Source organism: Salvelinus namaycush, chromosome 32 (assembly GCF_016432855.1).
Source record: "Salvelinus namaycush isolate Seneca chromosome 32, SaNama_1.0, whole genome shotgun sequence".
NCBI classification, from domain to species: Eukaryota; Metazoa; Chordata; class Actinopteri; order Salmoniformes; family Salmonidae; genus Salvelinus; species Salvelinus namaycush.
Window position 1 is genome coordinate 23,587,402 of NC_052338.1, and position 13,136 is coordinate 23,600,537.

At 44.1% G+C, this 13,136-nt stretch overlaps 1 protein-coding gene across 2 annotated transcripts; it reads left to right on the forward strand.

Moving 5' to 3' along the window:
• The first annotated feature begins 6,074 nt into the window (after nucleotides 1–6,074).
• On the forward strand, nucleotides 6,075–13,041 carry hgh1 (HGH1 homolog (S. cerevisiae)). Of its 2 annotated transcripts, none has more exons than XM_038972378.1 (7): nucleotides 6,075–6,119; nucleotides 6,515–7,151; nucleotides 7,481–7,581; nucleotides 7,774–7,872; nucleotides 9,449–9,540; nucleotides 9,713–9,835; nucleotides 12,649–13,041. In XM_038972378.1, exons 2-7 carry the CDS (start codon nucleotides 6,610–6,612, stop codon nucleotides 12,832–12,834), a joined length of 1,143 nt encoding a protein of 380 aa, XP_038828306.1. In that variant the 5' UTR covers nucleotides 6,075–6,119; nucleotides 6,515–6,609; the 3' UTR covers nucleotides 12,835–13,041. The 2 variants fall into 2 exon arrangements, with proteins under 2 accessions (XP_038828306.1, XP_038828307.1); XM_038972379.1 differs by having other exon boundaries at nucleotides 6,098–6,119; nucleotides 6,519–7,151.
• The last annotated feature ends 95 nt before the right edge of the window (nucleotides 13,042–13,136 follow it).

Below are 13,136 nucleotides of genomic sequence, written 5' to 3' on the forward strand. Positions count from 1 at the left end.
AAAGGGAAAAAAGTATACTATAAAGGGAATAGGGTGTACTTGAAAGAGAATAGGGTGTACCTATAAAGGGAATAAAGTGTACTATAAAGAGAATAAAGTGTACTATAAAGAGAATAGGGTGTACTATAAAGGGAATAAAGTGTACGATAAAGAAAATAGGGTGTACGATAAAGAAAATAGGGTGTACTATAAAGAGAATAGGGGGTACTATAAAGAGAATAGGGGGTACTATAAAGAGAATAGGGTGTACTATAAAGAGTACTATAAAGAGAATAGGGTGTACTATAAAGGGAATAAAGTGTACTATACAGGTAATAGGGTGTAATATAAAGAGTACTATAAAGAGAATAGGGTGTACTATAAAGAAAATAGGGTGTACTATAAAGAGTACTATAAAGAGAATAGGGTGTACTATAAAGAGTACTATAAAGAGAATAGGGTGTACTATAAAGAGTACTATAAAGAGAATAGGGTGTACTATAAAGGGAATAAAGTGTACTATACAGGTAATAGGGTGTAATATAAAGAGAATAGGGTGCACTATAAAGGGAATAGGGTGTACTATAAAGAGAATAAAGTGTACTATACAGGTAATAGGGTGTACTATAAAGAGAATAGGGTGCACTATAAAGGGAACAGGGCGTACTATAGAGAGAATAGGGTGTACTATAAAGGGAATAGGGTGTACTATAAAGGGAATAGGGTGTACTATAAAGGGAATAGGGTGTACTATAAAGGGAATAGGGTGTACTATAAAGAGAATAGGGTGTACTATAAAGGGAATAGGGTGTCATTTGGGACGTATCCATCAACATAGGGACCTCACGTACAGAGCTGTAATGACCTAATTCCACCACTGGTCTAGGGGTCAGCTTTGGTGTCGAGTTTGTTATGACTGAGGTTTGTATTGGAGTCGGGAGAAACTGAGCCTAAATCAGTTGTTGTTATGGGCAGGGAACTGGGAGGAAGTAACCGGAGTGAGAGAATTGCAGGGGGGCAAGCATGAGCTCTTTGACCTTTTGGCATGCAGGTTAGTTTAGTAGCATGACATCATTGCTTTGCCAGACAGTGGAGGAGCTGTTATGCTCATCTAGTTTTAAACCGTAGGTCTGCCTGTTCCGTCTTGGTTTAGAGGGGCCTCTGTTTCTGCCTGCACAATCACTCCGACGTTTGCTGGACATCGTCTGTGTGTGGGGCTGCATTTCACTCTATGTGCTTAAAAAAATGGCACCCTATTCCCTACATAGTGCACTACTTCTGACCAGAACTCTATGGGTTTCCCTATGGGCTCTGGTCAAAAGTAGTGCACTATATAGGGAACAGGGTGCCATTTGGAACACATAGCGTGCTATGAAAATGAGTGTTGAGCGTTCCGTGGGGACCCTCCGTGATTGGTCTTACCAGTGACATTTTTCCCCCTTAAGTCCATGCTAGACACATCTTGCGGGCTCCGATCCCTTACAGTACAGACTGTATCCAGCTAAACTAAATAGCCGCTTGAGTTTGGAGTTGTGGTTTTATCTCCAGTTGGGATGTCTGGGGCCTGCGTTCAGACATGTGGAGAGTGGAGATGTATTACAGAGAGTGGAAAGACGGGTGGTTTCCACTCTGTTGTGCTGGGTAGACACTGTGCCAGGGCCCGAGGGATTCACCATAAAAGACTGCTTTTAACATCACAGGCACAGGACCAGACCATTGTAACCCAAAGTGTGTCTGTTGTTTTTATATTGTTTCTATATATTTGTTGTTTCTACTAGTGAAACAGATGTTCTGGGCTACTGAAGGGAGTTAGACTTGTGTGAAATACTCACAGCTGACAGATACACTGTTAGAACCTCCCTTATCAATAAACTGGATCAACTGGATCAACAAGGTTACTGAGTGTATGAGGAGGATTCTAATCAGTCACATTTCTACAAAGTTACTGAGTGTATGAGGAGGATTCTAATCAGTCACATTTCTACAAAGTTACTGAGTGTATGAGGAGGATTCTAATCAGTCACATTTCTACAAAGTTACTGAGTGTATGAGGAGGATTCTAATCAGTCACATTTCTACAAAGTTACTGAGTGTATGGGGAGGATTCTAATCAGTCACATTTCTACAAAGTTACTGAGTGTATGAGGAGGATTCTAATCAGTCACATTTCTACAAAGTTACTGAGTGTATGGGGAGGATTCTAATCAGTCACATTTCTACAAAGTTAGTGTCTATTTAGCTTATTGTAATGCTTCAAAGCATGCGTGTCCCAAACAGCACCCTATCCCCTTCACAGAGCCCTACTTTTGAGCAGGGCTAATAGGAATAAGGTCAAAAGTAGTGCACAATATAGTGAATAGGTTGCCATTTGGTATGTACATTGGGAATATTTTGATTGAGATTGAAGGGAGAATCTGCCTCAACATTTTCACTAAAGTAAATCTCATCACCAGACAGGGTGACAATGACATACCCAGAGGCTGGGAACGCAGAGTTCCTGTTGCCCGGGCAACCTCCTCCAAGGTTGGCAGCTCAGAGGGCCCCTCCTCAACCGCAGACGCCTCATCAGCAGCAGCACTGTCTACTGGAGCTGCAACTGGAAACAGGAGGGGCACACAAAAGGTTAAATAGGGGTTATATAATAGTCAATATATAACATTCACAGGGTACATGGATGTATTCAATAGGGAGAAACTTACAAAATGTTGCAGACAGAAATGTAATGTAGAGAGCTGAAATTACTATTGTATAGGACAGAGAATCAGATCTGTTGAACAAAATACATTTCTATCTGAATGTTCTGTAATGTTGCACCTGACCTTGCTCAACAGACCTCAGGTGCATCAAAGAAAACCGTTTCGCACAGTATTTTATATATCAACTTAGTCAAGATAAGCATGACGTGGTAAATGAGACTAGTTTCTGAGGAACCAATCATCTAAACAAGCTAATTTTGGTACCACGGCTTATAGTGAGTTGTTACAGCATTCTTCAGTCGTCACACGACCATGTACTGTAAGTCCTGTGACCTCTCACCTCTGCCCTTGCAGTTCATAGCCCAGTGTCCTGACCTCTCACCTCTGCCCTTGCAGTTCATAGCCCAGTGTCCTGTGACCTCTCACCTCTGCCCTTGCAGTTCATAGCCCAGTGTCCTGTGACCTCTCACCTCTGCCCTTGCAGTTCATAGCCCAGTGTCCTGTGACCTCTCACCTCTGCCCTTGCAGTTCATAGCCCAGTGTCCTGTGCCTCCACACTTGAAGCAGCTGTCACCTGGACGTTTGAACCCTCCGAAGCTGCCTCTAAACCCTCCTCTGCATCTTCTGCTGAAGCCCCCTCTAAACCTTGAGTCTGGCCCTCCAAACCTCTCCCCCTTTAGCTGGAACTTATCCATGGTCAACTGAAACAGAGAGAAAACAGGACAAATGCTGCTATATGCTGATTTCATATATACATACTGTCTTCCTAGGCAGGGACAGTATGCTGTTCAACTTTGATGTGAGACTGCTTTTTCAGGTTGATCTTCACAAAGTTACCGTCCGAGTTCTTGGTGGCTCTGGATAGATGAATGGAGCAACAGAAAAATCACATTAATACAAAACAATTACATTTGTAGAATTAAGGTCCAGTTATATGACAATTACAGTCAATGAGGAATATGTATTTAAAAGGGGCTCTCACAAGTGCATAGGTCAATTTGTAAATATAAATAATATTGTTTGTTGAAATATATTAGTAGTCTAAGGGTAATATAGAGTATAACCCACTTAGGTCTCATAGTGTTGCTCCCTCTGTTCCTGGCAGCTTTGATGTCTTCCTCATCCACCTCTCCTAGGAGGTTCTCCTGTGGAACCCTTGGTTTCTGCTTCACCACTTCCTTCTCTGTGACATCACCATCCTCCTGGTTGCTGACGTCTCCATCACCTGTCTTAGCCTTCTTCCTCGCTTGGGGGGCATTATCTGTCCTTCTCCTCTTTTTCACCACCCACTCCTCTTTCTCCGTGCCTGCAAGGTTCTCTCCATCTGTGTCAGGATTCCTTTGTCTTTTTCCACCTCTTTTCTTTGTACCCTTCTTCTCCAGTCTGAGCTCATCACCTTCGGCCTGCGGTGGCTGCGTTAACACTCTTGCCTCCTCCACATCCCCGGCCCTTTCTGGCCCTCACTCGAGATTTCTTGGCAGTGGTGGCGCCGACGGCGGTCTCTTCTATCATACCGCCCTCTGCCTGTCCTTTGAGACCTGATCTGGTTTCTCCATCCTCTCCTCCTCCAGAGCCAGACCCTAATGAGGAGCGTTGTCCAGCGGGCCACAGACTGGCTGGGTCTGCTGCAGACGTTACGCCACCACCAATCTGGGGCTGGTGCTCGTCAGGAGAAGGCAGATCCTGTGGCATGGTACTCTTGGAAGCCCTCTCCCCTAGGAGAGTGGTTCCTTCGTTCTGCCTGGAAGGTGTGACAAAGGAACTGGCGGAACGTCCTGCGATCTCTCCCTTGCCAGCACCTCCCCTTTTGGCGGCAAGAAACAAATGATCCACAACCGGCTTCTCTGCGTCATCCACCTCATCAAACACCTGACATCTCTCCAGCCAGCTGCTGTCTACAGAGGTCAGCCTCTTGGTGAAGGTCTGTCTGAGCTGCTGGGCCCTGCTGCCTGCCTGTCTGTATGATGAGGATGCCCCCGCTGCAGGAGACCATAGCTTGGAGGGCGTGAAGGCTGTTAGGGCTCAAAGGGCTCCTCCGGTAGCTGGTCTGGGTGTTCTGTCCCTGTCTGCATTGGAGGCCAGGGGGTCTTGACATGTGTAGGCTGGCTTTGGCAGAGGGGATAACAGGGTATGGCTGTCTGCAGCTCCAGCTGCAGGGTATGGCTGTCTGCAGCACTAGCTGCAGGGTATGGCTGTCTGCAGCTCCAGCTGCAGAGTATGGCTGTCGGCAGCTCCAGCTGCAGGGTATGGCTGTCTGCAGCACCAGCTGCAGGGTATGGCTGTCGGCAGCTCCAGCTGCAGGGTATGGCTGTCTGCAGCACCAGCTGCAGGGTATGGCTGTCGGCAGCTCCAGCTACAGGGTATGGCTGTCGGCAGCTCCAGCTGCAGGGTATGGCTGTCGGCAGCTCCAGCTGCAGGGTATGGCTGTCGGCAGCTCCAGCTGCAGGGTATGGCTGTCTGCAGCACCAGCTGCAGGGTATGGCTGTCGGCAGCTCCAGCTACAGGGTATGGCTGTAGGGTATGGAAAGACAATATGTTAGTTACTGTAGTCTCCGAGTAATGCATGATACAGAAATTGAATAGATAACTAGCTACATAGCTAGCTACCTTGTTGGGCTTTCTTTGATGTTCTTGAACAAATGACTGCTCCCATGTTTTCAGAAGAATCTTGACATCATTGTATCGATCCATCACTTCCACAGATATATTATCGACCTTGTAGGAATTAGTTTGCTGAGATGATGAATAATTAGTATTATAGCCGGTAGCAATTTGTTGTAAATATGACATGTTGGACTAGAGTTCAGAGAGTTTGTGCAAGTTTGTGCAAGTTTGAAAGTGAACGGTATCTATATAAATATATAAGTCAGTGAATTCAGCAGTATCCAAACAGCTGGCTCTCATGACAGTAATACTCAAATCATTGTTAGCATTCATTATAAACGTAGTAGCTACCTAAGGTTTCAGACAAGAGCTACATATGAGAATGTAAACAACGTCAAATCAGAGAGCAGACACAGCTAACGTAACGTTAGCCTTAGCCATCTGACTCTCTGAGCTAAAGTTACAACAGTGGGTTAAAAAAGTCCCAAAAGGCCGTCATCTCAAACGAAATAAGTCTGACGTTTCTTACCTGACTGCGGGAAATAATAAATCATCATAAACGCTGCCTTAAGGGGGTTAATTCTGCTTCTTACACCAGGAAAATGACATAGCTAACTATTGTACCCAGCAGATATTTCCACAATTTTAGCGCCCTGTAAAAGTGACGTCCACCTATCTACCAATGGAAGGCTGCTGAGGAAGTAAAAACCAATCAGAAGGAAGGATTACTTTTGAAGGCGGGTATATGTTGGTTATCCGTAATCCTATTGGAGATGTAAAATGTAATTTCAAAATACGGAAGTACGTATTTATCAGCATGGAAAGGCGCATGAGGATGATGTGAGTGTGCTTTAACATTTTATCAACTTTATAGAACCGCACGATCGTTTTTTAAAATACAGAACTATTTATCTAGCAAGCTACTTTGTTTTATATATTTTTAACATTCAAGAAAGTCGTGTGGTTGTGGATGAGTTAGAACCTAGCTAACGTTATCCTAATTTCGACCGACTAACTAGCTACAACGATCGAAATGACTCAAAGTGATGATCATGCCATGACAGCATGAGTTTTGACACAATTTTTTTACGGACTATGTTGTGTCAGCTTGCTGGGGTTCTTGTTTTGGATGCACCTCGCAACTGTCTTGTATGTTTATGTTGTGTTCTAGCTAGGTACATTGTCTTGCTAACGTTAGCTATTATTGCTTCTCGTTTTCCTCTCTCTCTTTGTAGATAGTTATCTTTACAGGCGATGAACTGTAACTCTGTGTCTGTCAACTTTGGGATTTCTTAAGATTTGGATTACAATATTTCTACTGACCACCAACATGCTGAGTGGGGTAGAGGCCAAAGAGCTGCTGTCCTTCCTCACACTGGACACCAGGCCAGACGTCAAGGGCCAGGCTACTGAGTACATCCTGGGCCTCTCTGGCAACAGGGATGGCTGTCGCTACCTACAGACAAAACCTGACTTCCTTAAAGCCTTGGTGACCCTCACTACCGAACCCTCCATCGCTATCGTCAAAGACTGTTACCACTCTCTCATCAACCTCTCGGCTGATGAGACCATGCACCAACCGCTGATCAAAGACTCGGACTTCCTCCCTATATTGTTTAAAAACCTCCTGGACCCAGAATTTATGTTTGCGGACCGTATCTGTACGATCCTCACTAACCTGTCGCGGCACGTGAAGACGTGTAAAGAGGTGTTTAAGGCTATGCAGGAGCAGGAGATAGGTTTGGCGCAGATAGTGGACATCTTCTGCACTGAGGGCTACAACAAGCAGGCATCGCTCCATTACCTGGGCACCCTCCTCTCCAACCTCACACAGCTGCCCGAGACCAGACACTTTATCCTGGATAAGGAGAGGTCAGTGGCTGGGTGGTTAGCTCATGAGGTCCAGGGCTAGATTATGTCTTTGATTTCTCTCATAATCCAGTAACACCAATGTTATACAGGCCTGAAGAGCTGTAAAACCAGTTCTGTATTCAGTGTCTATTATGATTTAAAGATAAACTGATTGTAGATCAGCAACACTCCTTTTCAGAGACGCTTAATGCATATGGGCCCTGGTGCTTTCTTTTTCTGCCCCATAAAAAGTGCTTCCTTTCTTTTGCTGATCATCCAGCATGTTGCTTATGGAAGACCACTCACTCTGTGCGTGTGTGTGTGTGTGGTGTGTTTTTGATGTTCCACAGGTGTGTAGTTCAGAGGCTCCTTCCCTACACCCAATACCAGGCCTCAACAATCAGACGAGGGGGAGTCATTGGCACTCTGAGAAATTGTTGCTTTGATCATGGTAGGGGAGGAAGACTCACACACATCTTAATAGGTGTACGACAGTCAGTTTTAACCTTCATAGTTTATGCCTGTTTTGTGTTGAATTGAGTAGGATTAATTTCCGATAAATGCTCTAGATATGTAGAGCTTTTACCTTGTAATCAATGGGAAGATCTCAATTGCATACTCCTAATTTTCTTTTTTCCCCCAGCTCATCATGAGTGGTTGCTGAGTGATGCGGTGGACATTCTGCCTTTCCTGTTGCTGCCTCTCGCTGGGCCTGAGGAACTGTCTGACGAGGAGAATGAAGGTAAATCATTGTTCCTGTCTGAGTGACCTTGCGGTTTACCCCCCCCCCCCCAGCGTGGGTACAAATCCAGGCACCTACCGGCCCCTACTCTATCTCCCATCTCCCTGTTGTCTCTGAAAAACAATAAAATACAGAAGGATTTTTTTTTAATTAAAAGGACTTTGTGTCTGGGACATGACCATGTCTGCTGCAGTGGCCCTCTCGTCCATCAGGGGCAGTGTGTTTGTTCTGTGCAGATGACAGGTGGAATTTCAGGGCACCACCCTATTTTATTTTGCATTATGAGTAGACACAATTCGCATCAGGCTAACGTCAGATTAGAGGGGCCCCAAATGGAAACTGTTGAAGATCCTTCCAAGAAAGTTGTGAATTTGTGCTGTACTCAGCGTCGGTTCGAAGGCGGTGAACACATAAAATAGTTAGAAATCTGTTTTTATGTTTCACTCTTGTGGAACATACTAATGTTAACCAGTCTTTATAGTAGGCTAAGCAGCCGGAGGCCGGAGAAGAGCCAAGCTCCTAGAGAGATGGTGGGCGTCACAAGGCCCACACTCAGTAGTGTAAACAACATAATACATACTGTGTGTGTATGTGGTATTTATTAGCTAGCTAAACATAGATACAGTGCCTTCTGAAAGTATTCAGACCCCTTGACTTTTCCACATTGTTACAGCCTTATTCTAAAATTGATTAAATTGTGTTTAATCCTCATCAATCTACACACAATACCCCATAATGACAGCAAATGTGTTACAAATAAACTGAAATATCACAGTTATAAGTATTCAGACCCTTTACTCAGTACTTTGTTGAAGCACCTTTGGCAGCGAATACAGCATTGAGTCTTTGGTATGACGCTACGAGCTTGGCACACCTGTATTTGGGGAGTTTATCCCATTATTCTCTGCAGATCCTCACAAGCTCTGTTAGGTTGTATGGGGAGTGTCGCTGCACAGCTATTTTCAGGTCTCCAGAGATGTTTGCTCGGGTTCAAGTCCGGGCTCTTGCTGGACCACTAAAGGACATTCAGAAACTGTGTTCTTGGGGACCTTCAATGCTGCAGACATTTTTTAGTACCCTTCCCCAGATCTGTGCCTCAACACAATCCCGTCTCGGAGCGGTACGGACAATTCCTTCGACCTCATGGCTTGGTGTTTGCTCTGACATGCACTGTCAACTGTGGGACCTTATATAAACAGGTGTGTGGCTTTCCAAATCATGTCCAATAAATATAATTTACCACAGGTGTACTCCAAGTTGTAGAAACATCTCAAGGATGTTCAAAGGAAACAGGATGTACCTGAGCTCAATTTTGAGTCTCATAACAAAGGGTCTGAGTACTTATGTAAATAAGGTATTTCTAAACTTGTTTTCGCTTTGACATTATGGGTTATTGTGTGTAGATTGAGGATTTTTATTTAATCAATTTTACAATACGGCTGTAATGGGGGAAAAAATGGAAAAAGAAAAGGTCTGAATACTTTCCGAAGACAATGTATATTGCTACTGCAGTTCAAGGTATCTGCATTGAAAATATAGCCTAGTACTGATGGTACTTTGTTCTTATTCAATGAAGGGTTACCCGTCGACCTCCAGTACTTACCAGAGGACAAGGAAAGAGAGGAGGATCCCGACATTCGCAAGATGCTCATTGAGACCATGATACTGGTTGGTATCACCTGGAGTCAATGCCATGCTTCCACCAACACTTAACCATCTGTGTCACTGAACCAGTAAAGCTTTGTTTCTCCGTATAATCCAAACTGTTTTTAACAGCAAAAAAAAAAAGGTTGCTTGCTGGAAATACTCATATCTTTACGTGTGTCTCTTTTGCACCCAGTTGACAGCTACCAAAGTAGGTAGGCAGATTCTGAAGGCCAAGAACGTCTACGCCATCATGAGGGAGTTCCACAACTGGGAAAAGGAGCCTCACGTGGCCGCTGCTTGTGAGAAGCTCATACAGGTAAACTATGAATGTAACTTACATATATTTTTATGTTTGAACTAAGATACAAAAACATAGTAAATCAATACAGAGCAACCTCATGGTGAGCTGTTGGTGATGTGTCTTATCCACAACCCAGTCCAGAGCTGGGGTTTCCCAGCTGTCGTCATGGCACCTTGGCAGTTAGTGGGGAGAACAAGTATTTGATACACTGCCAATTTTGCAGGTTTTCCTACTTACAAAGCATGTAGAGGTCTGTAATTTTTATCATAGGTACACTTCAACTGTGAGAGACGGAATCTAAAACAAAAATCCAGAAAATCACATTGTATGATTAAGTAATTAATTTGCATTTTATTGCATGACATAAGTATTTGATCACCTACCAACCAGTAAGAATTCCGGCTCTCACAGACCTGTTCGTTTTTCTTTAAGAAGCCCTCCTGTTCTCCACTCGTTACCTGTATAAAAGACACCTGTCCACACACTCAATCAAACAGACTCTAACCTCTCCACAATAGCCAAGACCAGAGAGCTGTGTAAGGACATCAGGGATAAAATTGTAGACCTGCACAAGGCTGGGATGGGCTACAGGACAATAGGCAAGCAGCTTGGTGAGAAGGCAACAACTGTTGGTGCAATTATTAGAAAATGGAAGAAGTTCAAGATGACAGTCAATCACCCTTGGTCTGGGGCTCCATGCAAGATCTCACCTCGTGGGGCATCAATGATCATGAGGAAGGTGAGGTATCAGCCCAGAACTACATGGCAGGACCTGGTCAATGACCTGAAGAGAGCTGGGACCACAGTCTCAAAGAAAACCATTAGTAACACACTACGCCGTCATGGATTAAAATCTTGCAGCGCACGCAAGGTCCCCCTGCTCAAGCCAGCGCATGTCCAGGCCCGTCTGAAGTTTGCCAATGACCATCTGGATGATCCAGAGGAGGAATGGGAGAAGGTCATGTGGTCTGATGAGACAGAAATAGAGCTTTTTGGTCTAAACTCCACTCGCCGTGTTTGGAGGAAGAAGGAGGATGAGTACAACCCCAAGAACACCATCCCAACCGTTAAGCATGGAGGTGGAAACGTCATTCTTTGGGGATGCTTTTCTGCAAAGGGGACAGGACGACTGCACCGTATTGAGGCTAGGATGGATGGGGCCATGTATCGCGAGATCTTGGCCAACAACCTCCTTCCCTCAGTAAGAGCATTGAAGATGGGTCGTGGCTGGGTCTTCCAGCATGACAACGACCCGAAACACACAGCCAGGGCAACTAAGGAGTGGCTCCGTAAGAAGCATCTCAAGGTCCTGGAGTGGCCTAGCCAGTCTCCAGACCTGAACCCAATAGAAAATCTTTGGAGGGAGCTGAAAGTCCGTATTGCCCAGCGACAGCCCCGAAACCTGAAGGATCTTGAGAAGGTCTGTATGGAGGAGTGGGCCAAAATCCCTGCTGCAGTGTGTGCAAACCTGGTCAAGAACTACAGGAAACGTATGATCTCTAATTGCAAACAAAGGTTTCTGTACCAAATATTAAGTTCTGCTTTTCTGATGTATCAAATACTTATGTCATGCAATAAAATGCAAATTAATAAACTTAAAAATCATACAATGTGATTTTCTGGATTTTTGTTTTAGATTCCGTCTCTCACAGTTGAAGTGTATCTATGATAAAAATTAGACCTCTACATGCTTTGTAAGTAGGAAAACCTGCAAAATTGGCAGTGTATCAAATACTTGTTCTCCCCACTGTATGTAGTGGTGGAAGAAAAAGGTGGGTATTCCTCTGATCGCCGGATGCAGTGAAAAAGGTAACGCTTACTATACTTTCAATGCATTTTTCAGCAAAAGGTGGGTAAACTGTTGAAAAAATAAGTGAGTGAACTGCGTTTACTTGCGTTTACCCTCCATTGCACCTTGGTAACCGTTACATTCAGGAAGAACAACTATTTTCTTTTCATGACTTCTTATTGTGCTTGGTAAGACAACCCAATCTTATGGCGCCAATGAATCTCATGACATCTCAGTACTCTGAGTGCTGAAATTTACAGCATCGGCAGGTTTAAGAAAACAGTCCACGTTCCAAATGGCACCCTATTCCCTACATTATATGGGGTCCTATAGGCCCTGGCCAAAAGTAGCACACTATATAGGGAATAGGATGTCATTTGGGACGCAGGCAGGATGTTCTGATTGGCTGGAAAAAGCTTCCACTGTTCCGTTCCTGCCTAGTGCCTGCTCTGCACTGCGGTGGCAGTCTTGTAGTGGGGAACGACCGAGTGGAAAAGATGTCACTCGGTCTCGCATAAAAATAAAACCCTGATACACTCCATAACAGCTCGGAGATCCCTTTTGAACTGTGGTCCAGAGGCACAAGTTCAGTCTTTAGCTACCCAGCCAGTTTTAATCACTGTCATAAAACATCCAAATCTAGCGAGTTGAAATCCGAGCGTGATATTTATCCAAGACTAATGGGGTTTTTATGCTGAATCTTGTGGATAACAAGGCTGTAACGTTTTATCATATTACTTAAAAAATATATATTTCCACTAAGTTTTTCTTCAATTGTTTGGAGCTTGCCCCGATGCTGTTCTGACATTTCTTGGGCTAATTCGTTGTCAATTACAGTCTGCAGTAATGTCGAGGATGTATTGGAATATTTTGGTCTCTGTTTTTCACTGAAGTAGCCAAAATACTGGATAGGAAGATCTTAAAGCCAAGGCAGCATTCGACTGAGAGTTGAGGTCAAGACACTTAAAAAAAAATATAAAAAAAAAAAAAAAATGTGTGTGTTTTTATCCGCATGTGTGAATGCACATGTCTCTGCCAGGTGCTGATCGGGGACGAGCCAGAGCCAGACATGGAGAACCTGTTGGAGGTGGAGATTCCTGAGGACGTGGAGGTGAAGCTCAAAGACATGGATGCCAAGGAGCAGGAGCAGTTGGAGAAGGAGCAGGAAGATCTGTTAAATCCAGACAAGTCACAGCAGTGTGCTGGCATAGTGAGGATGATGTAGCAAGGTGGTCTTTTCTACATTTAAACTGGTCAACCATCTTATGAACAATGGAATCAACTGCTAACTCATTTAACAGAAAATTCTGGACATCACAACAACAAACGGCATGAAATCAGGACTCGGAAGGACTGTGTGCAATCTGAAACCAGTTGTATTTTCGCACCACAAAGTCTTAAATCGATTAAAATAATGTAATTTTATTTTTAATGAAAGGCATATGTCCTTGATTTTGTTTTCTGTACGAATCCCAAAATGTTTCCGTCACACTTGATTGAGCCCATGGAAGAAGTCCATAGTTAGCA